Here is a 20,608-nt window from a genome sequence, read left to right as displayed (position 1 = left end):
CCACTACTAACAATTACTATGATATTGTCCCATTGACTACTGTACACCCATTATCCCTTACGCTCGAGTGGTCTCTGGGCCTTAATAAGTGGTGACTCCTATGTAAATGAATCCCCCCCCCCCCAAAAAAAAAAAAACTGACTTTTTACAATCACTTTTAAAGTTAGGCCACTTATAGTGGAGTTAAGGGTTGCACAATTACCAACTGCACTCTCTTAACCCAGGTCTTGGATATGACCTTAAACTATATCCAATGGTGAGGCCCCAGCTTACGGGCTCTGGGGAGTGTGGAGCCACCCTTTAATTGCCATTGCTCCCAGGTCCACTCTGACCCGGAGTGGTAGTATCTGTTTGGGTCCCAACAATGGGTTTAATAGAAACAGACTTGCAAAAAAACAAATATATTCTATTAAAAAGATTTTCTTCAAAATGACGGATTCGGCATTAAATAAGCTGAAAAGGGTTGATATGCCATAAAACAAAAACAACCAACCAATCTCTTAACCCAGCATTGCTGAAAAATCCAGTGGCAGGGAGAACTCTCAGAGTATCAAGCATGAATAATTACCTGTCTAAGTACTGATGATGCTAAACATTGCGTAACTGGTGATCCAACGAGAATTGATATTGAAATATTTTTGTGAATAATCTTTGCTACTGAGTATTCATAAAACCTTATATTAATCATATATTCACAAAAAAATATTCACAAAAAAAAAAAATTATCATTTTAAAAATGGAGGTTTACAATGTGAATGCATAAAAAAATAATTTCTAACATCTACATAATTAAAAATGAATTTGTGTGTTTGCAAAAAATTATTTTTGTTTCTATTGGAAAACCTCTTAACTTGAAACAAGGCATATGCCACTGAAAACATAACAGGCTACTGTAATAGGAGTCAGTCATTTTTTTTTAGGGGAGGTAACCTTGGTAAGGAGCTGAGTTGAAAGATGTTTGTTCACATTACATTTAAATTCAGAGAAGCAGGGAAGGAATTTCATAGAGAAGTTGTTTGAGGAAAGAAGCTATCAGAATAGAAAATTTTATTGCTAGTCAGGCGGATCGTGGGTGCTTATGTTAGGGAATAATTAAGTTAGAAATTGTTTTATGTACATTGTGCACGAGGGAGAGGATAATGTTGGATGCACTAACCCAAAAGTCACAACAATACTCTATGAACAAGGTTATAAGAGCTGCCCTCAGTGTATAGCTTGCAAAAAAAATGTAGATATAATGGATGGGGTATCCATGAGCTCAGTTTGGGACCAATAATGGTGAACATTTTTCTGGACCCATAAAACCTTTAGTTTTCTTTTGATATGTAGATGACACATTTTGCTTCTTTAATGATCAAACAGAGATAAATACTTCTTAATATCATGCATCCTGCGTTAAAACAAATGAAGGAGAGCATAACGCGCTCTCCTTTATATACTGGTAACAAAAACTTCCAGTTTCCTTAAATCAATCAATATACCGCAGACTCACATTTACAGGATTGTATATATGCTTGGATTTGTTTTGCTCTAACAAAAGCAAGGTTAATTTAATTTGGACCCTAACACATCGTGCCCTTATGATCTGTTCAAAAACAAAATTGGATGAAGAGCTGAGAATGATTACTGATACTTTATCCAATAATGGATACCTTAGGTCAGTCATTGAAAAAAACAAAAGAAAGCTAGACTGAAGACATTGAAAGAAGATAACAAGATTAGAGAGATATTCATGAGCAGAAAGAGAAAGTGACTTTTTACATATATATATTCTTTTGGTGTTGGTTAAATATTGGTTGCCTTATTGAACATTTGTTGATTTTCATGAATATCTGTCAGGAGTAGTGATTATCATCAATTTTTTATGACAAAGTGTATTTTTACAAAAGAAATTAATAGCAATATCAAGGGCACTATTAATTTTTTTTATTTCATGGAGTCAGAGAGTTGATGATGCATACATGTATGTGTTGGGACAATAGAGATTCATTTTGAGTAATTTATGAGAGTTTTTGGCATGGAAACATGTATGATGTTTGTTTTACACAACGTTCAGATCTCACATAATCTACTTAATACTATAATGCAGTTAAGAATAAGCTTAATAATAATTAGGCTATATTAATCAGTTTCATAATATATTCATAAAGTATGTGTGTGTGATTCAGTATGGCTCTTTTTTACTTCCTTCCAGGATCTGCTTAATGAACCTTTGAAAAGAAAAAAAAATCAAGAGCAAGATCAGATGACTAGGATGTCTATTTCACTATGATTATTTCCTTTCTTTAGCAACTATGATCAAAGGAGGTAAATACTAAAGCATATGCAAAATGTTAATCAGATTTGGGAGATTTGAGGAGTGTAGTGTCACTCCTTAGTTTGAGTTCAGTGAGGGGTTTCCCTTGGCCCCAAAGACTAGTATAGGTCATCATTAAAATGACCTTTTCAAGTTGTATGAGCTTGTCTTGTACAGTTTTAGGAGGCCCACTCTCCCAGACCTTGCCTTTGAGAAGGGTTTAGCTTATTGTTAATTACTTAAGGCGCCCCTACCAAGAAATGCCGATGGGGCTGTCCACGTATTTTTTTCAGGTCAGAGTGTTTGCTTTTTAGAGCACTAGCTTTTCAAATTCTACTTTCTTGACCTTGTGTCACATCTTCTCGCTGCTGGAGGAACATGAACAGAGTTAATCTTTAGTTGTCATTACTCTCAGGCCAACTTTGTCAGGTTCCAGGCTTAAATAGTAAAATGTATTCTGGACATTACGAATCACAGAGTATTACCAATGTTAATACAGTGTTATAATGTATGGAAGTAAAACCTGGCCAATGAGGGTGGAAGACATGCATTACATGGGGAGAAATATGAAAATGAGATGATTAATGTTTCATTAGGTACAGAACAAAAACAAATATCAATAAGCCAGGGGATTTTTTACCTCATTCCCAACAGCCAACAAAATCTACGCCATTTTTTAAATAGTCTTCCTTTTTGACTGCAGCGTATTGTTGGTCCTATGCATTTTTAGGAGGTTTACTCTCATATGCTTTGCCTGCTCTCTCTGAGAAAAATTTAGTTTATTGCTAATTGCCTGAAGTGCCCCTACCAGAGAATGCAGATGGGGCTGTCCAGGCTTTTTTTACAGGCCAGAGTGATTCTCCTCTGTGGCGCTGGCTTTTCAATCTTACTTCCCGCTCGCTGTGGGAGAGAGATAAATATCAGCCAGATATTATTTGACTTAAACTAAGGAAAAATCAAACAAAACAAAAACATAGAATATGATAAAAATGTCACTGATATGCATATTCGATTTTCTGTATATTTTAAAATATCACAGTTGAGGATTTCGTCTTGTTTAGTCAAATGAATTTAACATTTATATATTGGACATTTTGTCAATATTATTCGTACTCACCACTTTATAATTGATTGGTTTTGGTGGCTTCTGAAATGGCATTCGTTGTAGATGTAACAGATTGGAATCAACATCAACGTCCATCTGCCAACAATATTCAGAAAAAATATCTGCAACATAAAAATTATAATGCATGTAATCTTTCATTTGTATGCAGATTAATGCCTTCAAAACCCATCAAAAAAAAAAAAAAATGATAAATCAAAATTAAAAAACAAATTGATCCACAAGGATGAAATACAATAAATCTGATGCCGCCGTGTAAAAAATTTAGACTTTAATAATTTTAAAATAAACTGTTTCAAAATCAAAGATAACATCATCTCGTCAACTTAAGCAGTTTTAAAACCATTTTTTTCATTATTTTTGTTTCATATAATTTTACACCATCTAATTGTAAAAAATTTAATAAATTAAAATTTTGTTTCATTTATTTAAAAATATTAAGTTTAATTTATTTTTCTGAGCTTTTTGAATTATTCAGACTCATCTTGTGTTATTTTCATAACATTTCAGTCAATGTAGCCTCCAACCTTCTCCAAGTGTATCTTGTTGAATTTGGAAATCTTTGTCAAACTTGGGAATCTGCATAGAATTTCAAATGGAATCCTTTATTTAATCCACGGAGGTAGCATGTTCCCGTTCCATCAACTATGACTGGGTAGAAGTCTTAAGTAATTTGCAATTGTATTTTGAGTGTCACTAACTCTAAGGTTGATTCATAGCATAATGGATAAAGTACTTGGTAAAATTCAGCTGTAAGTTACATTTTTCTGAAGATTGAAGATTCAATCCTTAGTGTGGATGATACTTAAAATATGATTGAGAATGGAACTAATATGCCCTAATGAAACCCAATTGTTTGTCTTTTTAATCTCCTTAAAATTATAAGTTTAGCAATGGAATACAGAATTAAAAGTATTGTTTTGATCCCCACATTAAAAATAGTTTGGTTGTCTAAAATAAATAAAAGAAAATTATTTTTAATGACAAAATGATGTAAAACAAGGATTTGACTTGAAAAAAAACCCCAAAAAACATTTACTTATTTTTGTGTTGATTTATTTTTTTAGTGAAATGATTTAATTTGGAGAATGTTGTTCGGTTGGTTAATAATAGAAAATATCAATTGGTTGATAATAAAAAATATTATCAATTGGTTGATAATAAAAAATATTATCAATTGGTGATTAATAAAAAAATTTATCAATTGGTTAATAATAATAAAAAAAAAATTATCAATTGGTTAATAATAAAACCTTTTATCAATTGGGTAATAATAACAATATTATCAATTGGTTAATAATAACAACAATATTATCAATTGGTTAATAATAACAACAATATTATCAATTGGTTAATAATAAAAATATTATCAATTGGTTGATATATTATCAATTGGTTAATAATAAAAATATTATCAATTGGTAAATAATAAAAATATTATCAATTGGTTGATAATAAAAATATTATCAATTGGTTGATAATAAAAATATTATCAATTGGTTGATAATAAAAATATTATCAATTGGTTAATAATAAAAATATTATCAATTGGTTGATAATAAAAATATTATCAATTGGTTGATAATAAAAATATTATCAATTGGTTGATAATAAAAATATTATCAATTGGTTAATAATAAAAATATTATCAATTGGTTAATAATAAAAATATTACCAATTGGTTAATAATAAAAATATTATCAATTGGTTGATAATAAAAATATTATCAATTGGTTAATAATAAAAATATTATCAATTGGTTAATAATAAAAATATTATCAATTGGTTAATAATAAAAATATTATCAATTGGTTAATAATACAAATATTATCAATTGGTTGATAATAAAAATATTATCAATTGGTTAATAATAAAAATATTATCAATTGGTTGATAATAAAAATATTATCAATTGGTTGATAATAAAAATATTATCAATTGGTTGATAATAAAAATATTATCAATTGGTTAATAATAAAAATATTATCAATTGGTTAATAATAAAAATATTATCAATTGGTTAACATTAAAAATATTATCAATTGATTGGTAATAAAAATATTATCAATTGGTTAATAATAAAAATATTATCAATTGGTTGATAATAAAAAATATTATCAATTGGTTAATAATAAAAATATTATCAATTGGTTAATAATAAAAATATTATCAATTGGTTGATAATAAAAATATTATCAATTGGTTGATAATAAAAATATTATCAATTGGTTAATAATAAAAATATTATCAATTGGTTAATAATAAAAAAATTTTTATCAATTGGTTAATAATAAAATATTTTATCAATTGGTTAATAATAAAATATTTTATCAATTGGTTAATATTAGAAAATTTTATCAATTGGTTAATATTAGAAGACATTAATTGGTTAATAATAAAAAAATATTAATATCAATTATATTATTACTAGCAAAAGTATCCGTCATTGACCTGGGTTCAAAAACAGCCTACAGAAAATGGACTCTGATTTATGAAAGTATGATAGGTTATGAAAAGGAAGGGTTGTAAATTTGGGTTGAATTTGGGGCTATCAAAATCAAAGCAAAATATGATGAAAGTAAAAATAAAATCGATAAACCCCATAATTTATTATACCATACCTGTTCACAGTGAAACACTTATCACACACTATTCTGTGGATCTATATTAAAAATACGTGTTAAACTTTGTGACATATTTCCATTCTATGGAGGTCATGTGCGAACGAACACCTCATCATTTTATTATACCATTTCTTCAAACTGAAACATAATTATCAGAGTATACTTACGAAGATAGATATGAAAAGTCTTTATTAAAGTTTGTGGCTATTTCCATTCTATGGAGGCCAGGCGCGAATGTAGACCCCACAATTTTATTATACCATCATTATTTAAGTTAAAACGTACTTATCAAAGTATTATTATGTACATCTATATCAAAAAACACTTGTAAACGTTTTTTTTTTTTTAATTTTTTATTTCCATACTTTGTGAACCAGGCATGAACGCAGACCCCACAATTTTAATGAACCACTGTTCTGCCAGATCAAACATACCCATTCCTGTGTCTCGATACATCATCTATCATTATATGTAATCAGTTTTTAAAAATAGTCAACCATATAGGAGCCTACTCGTGACCACACACACACACACACCTTTATATTATAGATATAAACTATTAATTATATATTATATAATATCAATTGGTTAATAATAGAAAATATTAATTGGTTAAAAATAGAAAATATTAATTGGTTAAAATGTGTAATATTTTGTTTCTAATGTTATTTTTACATACTTTTGATTTTTAATCACAAGTCTTTAAAGAGATCTAAGAACATCTGACATCGCAGCTAAATGAGCTTTTAAATGGACCATTCAATTGTGATGCTGCGATGCACTTGCAGACAACTTTGCTTTTTTATATCTACTATTATATAAAAGAAACTTTGTGTCTATGTGTGAGTGTTTCCTATGGACTAACAAACGGCTTGGTTGATTTTTATGAAATTTGCCACAAAGGTACTTCATGTGCCTGGCAGTGTTGTTAGATAGGTTTTGTAAGGGAATGTCTTTGATAAGTATCGATAATCGAAATAATTCGATAAAAGAAGGAGCAGGCGATTTTGACCAAAGTTAACGTCTTACACAGCCTAACATCACAAGTGCATTTAAGAAATTTTATTACTACACAAGCCAAAAGACCCAATATATAACCTCGATAGGTTCTTTGATATGACAGTGGTATGTTCAAAATAAATGTTTCTATTAAGAGCACAATTAAAGCATGATACTTGACTTTTGCACTTTAAACTTTAATTCAAGCCATTATATATAAAAAAATAATTTTATAAAATAAACAGTAAATTCTCTGCAATGCAATGTAGACTACAAAAACAATCTGTTGTCAGTCACTGCAAAAAAGCATGCAAAGTTTCCTCCTGGTGCATCACCATAGGTCCCCAACTAGAGCCGACAATCGATTTGATTGAAAAATGGGCAATTTCACCGATTTCGATGACAATAAAAACTATGGGAGTGTGAAACACTCATTGATCATCATTCAATCATGTGCAATGTCACGTCGGATCTCACTACTAGTGCCTTATATATATATATGTATATCACAATGGTTAGAACTCTGTCGTTTAGGCGATCGGATTTCGATCCTGGCTTGAGGTAGTTGCTTGTCTAGCCACATTGATGAGCTGTGAAACAGCGAAACAGTACTGTATGTGGATGACTAATATATATATACATATATATATTTATGTATATGTATATATATATATATATATATATATATATATATATGGAGAAATGATGTTGTCTTTACTCAGCTTAGTTTTGGAATTCATATCCGAAGAACTATTTTTTAGAAACTAAATTTTATGTTATATATATAATAGGACAACAAGAGTATGAAATGAGGACACAAAACTATATATTGGTACATATAGAATGGATCATTTATTTAATAATGGAATACAGGCAAAATTTGGGGGATAGAAGGGACTCTTTATACCAGGGCATTTTGAAGCCTAATGCTTCTCATCAGAAGAGTAGAGAAGGTGTTAGGTAGCATGGGGAAGATGCGGCGTCTAGCATAAGGTTCATTAGGGACAAAAGAGATTAAGAGGAAGCTTTATTGAATTCTAAATAAACAAGCAGAAGCTTGTTATATATAGTATGATATATAAGATTATATATGATCTTTAACATAGTATTGAGATTCAGGGGTATATGTATTATGGTTAAATAGGGGGTGTATTGTTGCTGCGTGGTAATTTATTTTAACAGTTTGTGGGGTGTCTATTTTCTATGGAGTGGGTAATTTTGATTGGTGCCACCTAAACAGCAAATGGCAGCTATAAATTCGCTTATAATTTGGGAGGGTGTGTGTGTAAAACTGAAAGGTAATATGCAGCAATATATTTATAAGTTTCTACTGTTATGATATAGGGAGTATGATCATAAGGGGGCGGTTGGAGATTAGTGTGGCAATGACTATGAGTGCGTTTAACTTGATGTAAAAGGTTAAGTATACATATTAATGTCAAAGTGGAGGAGTAAGGAAACCATTACTACTTATGAGAGTGGTAAAATATACCAAATAATAGTAGGGTAATTATAATAATATGAAAGATAATAGTAATGAAAATTATAATAATAGTAGTCATAATAAAGCTGAAAATAAAATAGAAGTAAAATTGAAGATAAAAATAAAGATGAAATAAAGACAAAATTAAAGGTAAGCATTAAAAATAAACATTAAAGATAATATTACCAATAGTTGTGATAGAAGTAAATTCAAAATTACTGTTAATAACAGTGAAAATGGAGAAAATGGTGGCGGTTATGGTAGCAATGACGGGGACAATAACGGGGATAATAATAATAACATCAATTATAATGATGATTATAATAATAATGATAAAAACAATAATAATAACAATAGTAATAGCGCTAAAAAACAATGCAGTAATAATAATGATAATAATAAAGATAGTAGTAACAATACTTCCACTACTACCTCCAACAAAGGGGTGCGTAAAAGAAAGGGATACAGACAAGTGGCGGGGGGGTCAGAATAGCAGGAAATGAGGTTGAGGCGTGAGGGGTAAGTGGTCCTGTACAAAATAAAGAAAAATAAAGAGAATATATATATATACATATATACAAACACAGATAAAAAACACAGATTATATATATATATATATATATATATAGATCTAGAATAAGCTGGGAAAGCGTAAGAGTTCGGTGAACCTTTGGTTTAAATTAAATTAAAAGATTGCTTCACTGGGAACAGTAGTTTCAAGATTCCACCTTAAAACTTTAAATTTCTTGAAGTTCGATTATAAAGGCCATAACATTTATGTTTTATGAACAAGCCAGGCCTAGAAAATTGAATACATACTTTCTCGTTTATGAACACGAGGGATAGGTCCATTGAATCGGCATAACTACTTAATGTAGTAGTTCTAATCTCCAAGAGATACAAGAAGCATAGTTTATAGCTGTCCTTTAAAGCTCCATATTTCTCTAAATGTTTTGTTAGGGTGGTCTTTCGTAGATGTGTTGGTCTGGTGAAATCTTATTCCTCCTAATCTGGATGGCAAAAAAAACTATTTTTTCAACGGAGACTCTTGTGATGGAAATTACCCGAAACTGGACTGTGTTCAAATCTAAGTTATCAGTAGGAAGTAGCATCTAGAAGGAAATTGAAAAATACACGTGTTTGCTTGTAAGCGGTTGGGAACGTGCTTAGCTGGTAGTCGGAGGGGGTAGGATAGGGATTGGGATATGTCTGTATGAGTGACGGAGGTGGGTTGGGTTGAATCAAGGGAGCTTTTCTTAGGTTATATTTTCGGTACATTTAAAAGTTTTAAGGTAAATACTACTGGTGGAGGGCTTAGTGTAAATCTAATAGTGGAGACCAAATGCACTGATTTTTAAATAATTTCTTATTGGGGGGGGGCTCGTCAGTGGGGTTTAGGGGTGGTAGTTAGATGGTTGTAAATTTAGGTTTTAAGTCTTTAGCTCTGGAAAGTGGTTTCTAAGCTATATTTTCAATTGGGCCTAGGTTTTATATTGTTTAGGTTATATTCTCGTTGCATCGTGTGCTAGTTGGTGGTTTGGTTGCAATTTAACAGGTGGTGTTTAGTGTACATATTTACGGGGATAGGGTTTGTTAGGCAAAGTTGTTTGTGGGCTTATGTTTAAAGCAGATATATTGTTAATTAGGTATTGCCAAGATGCAGGCGATTCTAGGTTGGTAATTTATTTAAAGTTATGTAATGGTTGGGTGTTCAGAGGGTGTGCTAATATTTTATATTAAAGAGTTGAAGTTTTTTATGGTGATTTTTTTCAGATCGCGAGTGCTTATGGGTGGTTAAAAAAAAAATTTGGTTTGGGATGTTGTCCAATAGTCCAATACTAGGGAAAACGGTTAGTGATGGATATTGTTGCATTTTATGGATGGCGAGGAAGCTCAATAAGCTAAAGTTCTAATAATTATTGTTGAGCTTGGCATTATCCGGATAAGTCTTCTTTGTGGAATTGAACTTTCTCTTTTCCTTTTACATTAAGATATATATATATATATATATATACATACATATATATATGTATATTATATGATATGTGAAACAGCGAAACAGTACTCTATGTGGATGATTACATATATATATGGACAAAAGATGCTGCCGTTATTCGGCTTAATTTTGGAAATCATATCCAAAGAACTATTTTTTAGAAACTAAATTTTATATATATATATATATATATTATATGATATGTGAAAGAGCAAAACAGTACTGTATGTGGATAACTATATATATATATATATATATATATATATATATATATATATATATATATATATATATAAATAAATAACAGAATTTAGTTTCTAAAAAATAGTTCTTCGGATATGAATTCCAAAACCAAGCCAAATAAAGACAGCATCTTTTGTCCATAGAAAGGATTATTATTTTTTCAGTTGTTTTTTTTATAACCAATCAGATAACCTGTTGGATCAGTATTTAGTACATAGATTATTAAATTTTTAGACATTCCAAGCAATAAGTAAATATATATTTTTTTAAATAACGATCCACTTAAAACATTTTTTTTTTATTAATTTTTCCTTTCTAGCAGGGTTGACAAATAACTATGTGATAGTGATGATGAAAATAAAACTTGAAATTACAAATTTGGAAAATAAAATCTAGGGAAATTTGTGGTGTAAGTTACCCAATATTTGCCAACTGAGAATGGGGAAAATTATAATTAAGGAATGTTAAAAGAAACCATTAGAGATATAAGCCAAGATTAGCTTTATATTTGTTTCAAAATTGTAGGTCATAAAAGTAGTTTTTGTTTAAAAAAAAAATGCAGTTATAAATTAAGAATGTGAAGTAGATTGATATGTGGAGAAAGAAATCATTAGAGTTAAAAAGAATCAAAACAGTGAAGGGTAAGAAAAAGCTTGTATGAGTGCACTCTCCTGTTCGACAACAAATGCTGACCCCCACGTTGTGTCTGGTCTTCTCCTTCATGTTCTCTTCCTGTTCTGGTCATGTTGTTGTCTATCACACATTAGCTCACAAGTATAAAATCAAAATAAAACAAAAACATAAATACTAGTTGACACTATCAACCCTCTGAATGCTAAGGTCCACATTTACGTTCCACTGAGGTTGTGGTTGTCAGTTGTGTCAGCTCATTTCAATCTCCTAAAGTTCTCTTGATCTGGTACAAGCTGCAATCTGCTGTTTTTTTTGTTGGTTCTGGGGCAACGCCAGAGAGTAAACTAGTTGATTATTATTATTGTGTTTCGTTAGTTTAAATGTTATGTCAGCTAAAATAGGTGTTTTAGGATGAAGTGTTTATTTACGATAACTTTGGAAATTATCAAATTTATGAATTTCTAGATAAACATTATAAATTATGTAAAAACATCAGGTGATCTTAATGCTACGTTTATTAATGATGTAATGAAAGGAAGATAGATTTTGAGACATGTACAGTTTAGTCAGAGTAGGAGAGTCAGAGTAGGAGAGTTAGATAAGTTAGCACAGAAGATATCGTCTCTGCATTTAGAAGCCGAGAGAGATACAACCATAGCATGATGTAGAACTTATGACGCACTTGTAGCTCCGATGGGAAGTTGCGAATAAAGTTTATATAAAATGAACTTGGTATTCGGCATTCCTTCAAAGACATTTGCCTTCAACTGTGTCCAACTGGATAAGGTTCTTAACTAACTTGTCAATTATCGCAAATTCAAGATTGTCTATAACTGTTGTAAAACTGTCATCAAACCCATCGCTACTCCTAAAATCAACTCTAAAATATACTGACTGATCTCTTGTTTCTCTTACCACCACACCCTGATCAACAACCACTTTAGCTTTCTTTTGTGTTCCTTTATAAACAATGTTCTATCTACTGTTTTGCTGATAAACTACCTCTTTTTTTTAATATTTTTTCTCCATTTTTACCCACTTCCTAACGCCCAGGGATGGAGGAACGTCAATAACATTACATCAGAATGAATTGCAAAAACCAAACACACAACAACATGGGCAAGCTAGATAATCTATTGGTTTAGTATTTATTACATATTAAATATTTAGAAATTCCAAGATAGTATTGGATTAATGATAGAAGTGCATTCTGTTTTTGTTTTGTATATCAATGAAAAACTAACAAAGGCCAAGGATAAACATTTGCATGGATTTCTCTAGAAGTGTAAGCCATGTTTAGTTTCAGAACAGTTTCCGATGGTTCGTAGTTCAATACAAGTCCTGAGAGGTGACTGGTTTGCAGTAGACAGAACAGTTTCCGATGGTTCGTTGTTCTCCACAAGTTCCAGCAGTTGACTAGTTTGCAGTAGACAGTTCTCGAATTGGACTCCACAGAAAGGTTTAATATTTATGGAGCAATTCTGGTTTCTGATTGGTTCGTAGCAGAACGTGAATTAATTCGATTTGTTGGTTCCTAGCAACATCGTTTATAAATAGAATCTCCCGACTGTGCGGAATCATACTCCATTATACAACAAATATTGTAACGGATTTCTTTTGTGTCTTGTGTACTGCTAACCCTTGGAAACGAATAAACTTAAAGCAAAGAAACACAAAAAGTATATACTGTTAACTCATCAGGTAAAAAATTAGTTCAGTGTTATAACTCATCTCTTCCTTTTAATTATTCATGCCAGTTACCTTCTTCCATTTTTATAATTATTTATGCTAAGGAGATCATGTTTTCGGTCAAGTTTGTATACAGCCCAGTGTCCACATCACTTGACTAATAATCGCCAAACTTGGTCAAAATATAGATCATGTTCTAACTTAGAACCCACTTAATTTTGGACTATGAAGGTCAAAGTCAAAATTATGGAAAAGGTGAATGTTACACTTTTAGTGTGAATTTTAGTGCTGTTCTTTGTAGAGAACAACTACTTAGCCCATATTGTAGCCAGTGAGGTCCTGCATCTTATAAGATCTTAATATTGAAAAGTTCATTTAAGATTGGAATTTTAACTGAATTTCAACTTCTGATTTGATGTATAGATCTGGTGTTCTTTGATGACAGTAACTACTATACAATATTCCAGCCTGATCAAATAAATAGTTTTAAAAGTTAGTATAATAATGATTAGTTAATTAGTTACAAATATAAGCATTCTTTTGCTCAACCTCCCCACATTTAAAAACCCTCTATTGGTATTTCATTGTCCTTAGAGGGAGATAAATAAAGTTAAGTCAATGCTGTTTTCATATCAGCACACATCAGCTCAGCTTGGCAAATGTTTATAAAATCTCAGTCATGTCAAAGTGATTAAAGTACACAGGTGCAAAAGGTCAAACCTACTTGGCCGACAACAGGATTCGAAAAATAAACATTTCAGTCTCTTTGGTTTTAATATGCATCTCTCTTTCTTTTGTGTTTTGCCACAAGGGAAAAATTATAATTCAGTTTTGGAAATGTGACTCACCATGAATAGCTGTGTTCTTTTATAAATTTTTTTTTTTTGTTCAGTTTTCACCCCAAACAAGACAGTGCCACTTTCAAACAGGGAGCTACTATTGGGGACATAAGTTACAGGGGTATTATGAAGGGAGATGAGTAGCAACATGTTTGTTCACATTACACTTGAACTCTTGCATATCAGTACAGTTGGGAAAGCAGAATCCTAGAAGGGAGTTCCAAAGTCTAGCAGTTCTGGGGAAGAAACTATTGGAGTAGAAGGCCTTTTTACACCTAGGGAACTCTACTGTGAAGGGGTGGGATTTAGCTGCTTATCTGGGGTATTCATGTTGAGGGCATACAAGTACTTGTGGTTCGTCAGAGCATTCACCATTAAAATACTTGTAGAAATGTTGCAGAAGGATGCAACATTTCGTCAATGGTGAAGCCTAGATGACATTTCAGGACCTATCAGGTTGGCGACTATTTTTTGAACCCTCTCCAGGAGTGAGATACAAGTAGCAGATGCACCAGCCGAAATGTGACAATAGTACTCCATAAATGGGCGAATGGTGGCCTTATAGAGGTACAGGATACTTTCAGGCGTAAGTAGTTTTCTAGCATGGTAGAAGAGAGAGAGCCCACCTTCTTCGCAGCAGCCTTGGCAATGCTCTAAATGTATATTCCAGTTCATGTTCCCTGTAAACATTGGGCCAAGGAGTTTAAAGGAAGTACTTTCGGGTAATGTGTTTTTGGCCATTGCTATTTGTGGCAGAGAAGGTTTCTTGTAATTATTGAAGGAAACAAGCTTAGTCTTGGCAGCATTGAATGTGACCATCCATTTTTGTCCCTATTCTACTACAGATTTAAAGTCATCCTCTAGTGTTTCTGCCATTTCTTTAGATATGTGTTAATTTGTTTTCCTCTCGTGCATGTTATAGAGAGTGATGTCATCAGCAAATATACCCATCTCCGAAACAATTTTATCAGGGAGGTCATTTATGAATATCAGGAATAATAAAGAGCCAAGGATAGACTCCTTAGATACTCCTGCATTTATATCATATTGTTTAGATGTACAACTGTCGAAAACAACCTGGATTTTTCTCTTACTTAAGGATTTAATTACATTATGTATTCTTCCAGTGATAACATATGATCTAATTTTCCTTAGAAGACCATCGTGCCATACCCTGTCAAAAGCCTTAGATATATTGAGGGTTATCGTTCTACCCTCACCTGTTTTGTCTAGTAAATGGTATATACGTTCAGAGATAACAGTTAGGATATCTGCTGTAGAACGGGCTTGCCTAAATCCATATTGATTGTTAGTCAGGAGTTTAGCAGCTGTAAGGTGATGGACTAGAGTTTGATTAGTTAAGGACTCAACTAATTTGGTGAATAGCGAGAGAAGGCTAATGGGGTGATAATTTAATGGGTCAGTACTTTCACCAGAATTCTTGAAAACAAAGCGGTTTTCCAGCAGTCAGGAAAACAAGATTCGTTAAGGCATTTGTTTAAAAGTTTGGAGAGAACTGGAGCAACCTCAGTGGAGCATTTTTTAAATAGCACAGCCAGGATGAAACCGGGTCCACATGCTTTTGAGGTGTCTAGGTATTTTATGATACCATGTACTTGAGAAGGGGTGATATTCAAATCATCTAGTGTGGTGTCTGTCCACAAAGGAAAGTTGGGGAGGGAGTGGTGTGCCGGGTCCAATGTGGAGTTTGAGGCAAACCGACTGGCAAGTAGGTTAGCCTTCTCAGTTGCCGTGCAAGCAACTTCATGATTGTCTGATAGTAGGGGAATCGTTGACTGTCCATTATTTACTACACTATTGTAGATTTTCCAAAAATCATAGGTCGCTAATTTCTGTACTTCGATACGTTTTCTGGTGGTTTCAGTGTATTCTGTCTTAGCTGTCGCTATTTCTCTTTTACAATTACATCTAACTTCTCTATACTTCTGTCTCTTTGTATGTCGGTTGAATCTGCAGTACGCATGCTGCCTTTGAGCAATGGCAGCTGCACAAGTAAAAGTAAACCATTTGTGTGCCATTCAACTCTAGAGTTCTTAAAATGCTCCTTAAGTACTAAAATAAAAGAATTCTATTTTTATATAAAAAAAAGTTTCCGTTTGTTCATTTTATACAAGTATACATTCTTCAGCTGATGAACCCTACCACTAATAACGTCAAAAACCTGAAGAAAAGAAAACTCATCAGCAGACACAGCTGATGACATACTATCCTATTGTAATTTTTTAAAGACAGATTGTATTTTAGAGCATTTTTGGTTAATGTATTTTATGGTATATCCTTTTTGGATAATTTAATTCCAAAATAACACAAACAATTCATTGCATGTAATAAATTGCCATTTTACTTATAGCTGGAGTGAATTTGTGGCTTCACATCTTTCTGTGCAATTCAACATGTAATCCATGACAGTATCTATTTAGAAAATCAAACTTTCATATTTAAAGGATTATATACCTAGAATTTTGTTTAACCTATCATTAAGATAATTTTCCTTGGAGATTATGGTATATTGCTATTGGGTAATTCCATGTCATTATCCGAGGTTTGACACTCATATCCCAGATTTTGTTCTAACTTGCACCACCGATGGACATCTTCAAGACCAAGAAATTCTGAATATCTGAGCATGTAACTAACCAGTTTCAGATTTTAAGCATTTTCGTTTTGCATAAATTGCACACAAATTCACCCAGGCGACATTTTAATAATTATATTTTCTTGAATATTTTCTGAAAATTCACTCTAGTAATTTTTTTTTACCCAAAAGAAACCAAAAATGACACCAGATTTGCTCAGAAATGAAGTCTTCATTGTGATTTTATCAGATTTTGGAATTTTTCATATGTGCACTAATACGGGGAGGAAAAAAAATGATGCAAGTAATGATTCCATTTTTTTTCTATAATGGCTATTCATGCAAATACCATGAAATTCCTCTAAACCAAAAATGATAAAAGATTCTTGTTTTCTTCGGTGTGTTTATTTCAAGTTAAGTCCTTTTTTACGACCGTTTAGAAATATCCTACTGGGGTAAGCAACTAGTTTCAGTATGTGAGATGAAGTTGGGGAGACTATTTAAATTTATATACATCTATCTTGAAATAAGTTTTAGAAAGTAAAAGTTAAATAGTAAAACAGCCTCACAGCAACAAAAACCAGCATAGAACATTATCTATATGCATATTTCTTATCAATTTTAACTGAAAATAAATTTTGAATGGCTTTACTTATCATAACTTATATCAAAGAGGAAGTTAGCACTGTTGATGTTTATTTAGTGACTGCATAGAAGTTCTTACTAAAGTAAAAGTTTCAGGCTGTTAACATCATCCATATTGTATGCAGTTCTATTTCATATATGTAGCATCACCATAGACCATATTCCTCAATTTCTAGAATTCGATTATTGTATAGAAAAACATGTCTGAAAAAAATTTCTTGAATAATAGCAAGAATAACTGGCATTGCCATTGAAAAGATAAAAGTATATGTAACACCTTTTAGTCCTCCCATCTCTCTTTCTCAACATCTTCGGTCACAATACGTTTTAACATCACCCACTGCCTCATTTTCTCTCAACTTATTCAATATGAGGAAAAAAGAAAAGTCATCAGCAGCTGAATGTTTGATGTAGTTAAATTATTAATTGTTAACTATTCTGTTCTTTTTTAAACAGATTGTTATTTATTCTGCACTTTCAACTAAATGTCCAGGATTCAATCCAACACACTGCTGTCACAGCTTACTTCTTCAAAATCCAAATGGACTCAATCTCTGAAAAACAGGCTTTTTATTCAAAATGGCAGCATCTCATCTGAATATTATCGGCAAGAATTTGTGTTAGTTTGCAAGTTTAACTGGGAGTTGCAATTTTGTTTATCTTTTTCTATTTTTAAGCAGTTTACAAGATGTACTGACACATGGACATTTGTGAGGCAAGTTTTGCAATCATTACAATTTTCTCTAGAATTTCAATTGATCTAGTTTTAATGTTTTTGAACAACTACATGCATTAACAAAAAGTATTTTTCTGACCCTCCTCCCTAGTACACTAATATAATGGACGTTACAGTATAGACTTTTTTAATCATAAACAGCTCAGGGTTGTATAAAATCCATTGATGTAAGGTTTGTAAGAATTTTCAGTAGCAGTAGCGAGAAACATGCACGACTTTTATTGGGTTTGCAACTAAGTTCCTGTTTTTCTTTTTTAACTTCCGAGTCTGTTTTCTCTTTTTTTGAAAATTCTATTTTAGATTCATTTTGTAATCTTTCTTTTAGATTTAATTTAATTTTTAATTTCAGATCCTTAAAATTAAATGTCAAATAATTAATAAAAATGAATTTTTTTAAACACCATTTTGCTTTTTTTTTGTTGCATCAATGAGGTACTGCAAAGCTTGTTGAACGTTTGTAAGAATTTGTAAACAATGGAGAGTATGTTATTGCTAAATTAGTTTATTTTAAATTATGAAAGATTTTAAATTTAAAAGCTGTCGGAACTGAATTGCTAAGCCAATATATGATAGATTAAAAAAGAAAAAAGCAGAGAAGAAAAATAAAAGTTAAAAAAAAAAAATAGACAACTTACAATTATAGATTAATGTAGTAAAGTTGGCAATCAAAGCAAAAATTAGCAGGAAAATGATTGGACGAGTGTAGACTCTACATGAATTACTAATCCAACGGTAAAAAAACATTTTTATTTTGTAGAGGCAACTGCACAACCAACAGCTTCTGAAGAGAAAGAGAAAAAGTAGATAACAAATTTTTCAAGATATTAATTATTATAATAAGTATCTAAACCAAAATTTTATTTTCATTATATCTAAACAAAGTTTTAATGTAAGCATCAATGATAGGACGATTCCCAAATTTTCCCCCGATTCTGATAAAATTACCAATTCTGTTCTAAATTCTCGATTCAGATACAATTAATGATACTGATTATTTTAAAATCTCTAAACCTTTAACAAAAGAGCTGGTTTTGTTTTTTGGATTACTGTAAAAACCTATATATTTACTGTAAAAACCTATATATTTTTGCAAACATAAAAATTTCTTTGTTGGGATTAATCTATAGAGTTTAGTTTTTCTGGTAGTTTTAAATCAATAAATATTTATCATTAGTGCCAGCAATGGAAAACAAAATTAAAAAAAAAAAAAATTGTTTTAGACATTGAAAAATACGCACAATTTTTCCAATTCAATTTCGACACCCCACAAAGTTCTAACTTTTCCGATTCCCAATTAATTGTCCCAACACTAGGAGGCAAAATCCTTATTGTTATATTGTGAGGAATGAAAATTAATCATAACTGAAGTAATAATTTTATTTTATTTTTTATTAGGGAGTAACCACTTCAAGGCCCAAAGGCCACTTGAGGATAAGGGTTAAAGAGTGTCAGGTAGCTGGTGAGACAACCTCGTGATGATCAGTAATGGTGGAAATTTGGCAGAAATTGATTATTTAAGAGGACAGCTAAATGAATTTGCTTGGACTAGACTTGAAAAACGACTATGGTCAGTTACAAGTGGGCAGTCCTATGAAAGAAACTCTGCTCATAGAATTTTCATTTAGTTTTAGGCACAGATAGAAAATCGGGGAAACTGTTGATCATGGTTGTAGCTAGATGAGTGGTTGTTGTGAATGTTTTACAGAAAGAAACCACAGATTGAAGCTCAGTCGAGTACTTGTCATGAAAATAATGATAGAGCAGATAGATTCTCTGTGAGAGAGAGGCAGTAGGGAAGAGAAAAGGAACATCAATCATTAGATTTCAAAACAGGCTTTTATCCTGTTAAGTCAGGAAAGAGTACTGAGGAGCCTATTGTCGTATGTGGTTAAGCAAAATTTTACGTAGTACATATTAAAAATTAGTAACAAAATACAGTACAGTATACAATACACATGTATATAATCAAATATTATAAATAACACTGTAAGGCGGGGAAAATACCTTAACCAGGGTCTGAAAAAACATTGTATTCTACATCTTAACCTGAAAAACAAAACAAAACGTATCCAGGGGTTCAACCGTATATTTTTAGATCTTCATATTTTTTGTAAAAATGTTAATTATAGTTTCTACTTTCATTACACTTGCTCTGTAAAACGTTTTACTCGTAGATGCTGGATCAATAAATTCAGTAAGAATATATTTGATTGTGTATATAGTTTGACATGCATGGCACATTGGTTGATGTTTGTTTTCAAGCAAGTAGGAATGCATAATCCTTGTGTGACTTATGCAAAATCTGGATATTACGACTTAGTTTTGGCTTTTTTGTGAGTTTTCTTTCCATTATCCTATTGTAATTTTGATTGCTAGGCGTTGTTTTTTTTTTTTTTTTTTACATGGAGGTCACTCAGGAATAAGGGTTATTGCGTGTACAGTAATCAATGAGATAGTATTGTAGTAATCATTAGTATTGGAGATTTGATAGAGTGTCTTACTTAATAGGGCGGTTTGTCAGAAATTTGTTTATGTTGGATTTGAAGACATCCAAGTTGCAGTCAGGTGGGAAACAGGCAAATGGAAGAGAGTTCCACAGTCGCACATTTCTGAGAAGGAAGCTCTTCTCATGGAATCTATTTAGGCACAGATAAAGAGTGGAAAAAATTATTGTCAGTAGTTTCAGCCAGACAGGTGTTTCTTGTG

The 20,608-nt window shown here is 31.6% G+C and overlaps 1 protein-coding gene across 4 annotated transcripts in view; it reads right to left on the bottom strand.

The window, feature by feature from the left end:
• The window catches only part of LOC145277003 (uncharacterized), a 106,698-nt gene that overhangs the window by 42,532 nt on the left and 43,558 nt on the right, over positions 1-20,608 (bottom strand). For 2 of the 4 annotated variants that reach the window (XM_080128595.1, XM_080128597.1), the window contains exons 2-3: positions 18,538-18,683; positions 3,414-3,523 (exon numbers count right to left, since the gene is read on the bottom strand). In XM_080128595.1, coding sequence (XP_079984721.1) covers positions 3,414-3,523; positions 18,538-18,646 — 219 coding nt within the window. In that variant the 5' untranslated portion in view covers positions 18,647-18,683. The remainder of the gene's footprint in view (positions 1-3,413; positions 3,524-18,537; positions 18,684-20,608) is intronic. The other 2 variants (XM_080128596.1, XM_080128598.1) reach the window with 2 other exon arrangements.

Source organism: Euprymna scolopes, chromosome 5, assembly GCF_053919585.1.
Source record: "Euprymna scolopes isolate OS-2025 chromosome 5, ASM5391958v1, whole genome shotgun sequence".
Lineage (NCBI taxonomy): Eukaryota > Metazoa > Mollusca > Cephalopoda > Sepiida > Sepiolidae > Euprymna > Euprymna scolopes.
Note: the sequence above shows the minus strand (reverse complement) of the source record. Positions and strands in the feature narration are given on the sequence as shown.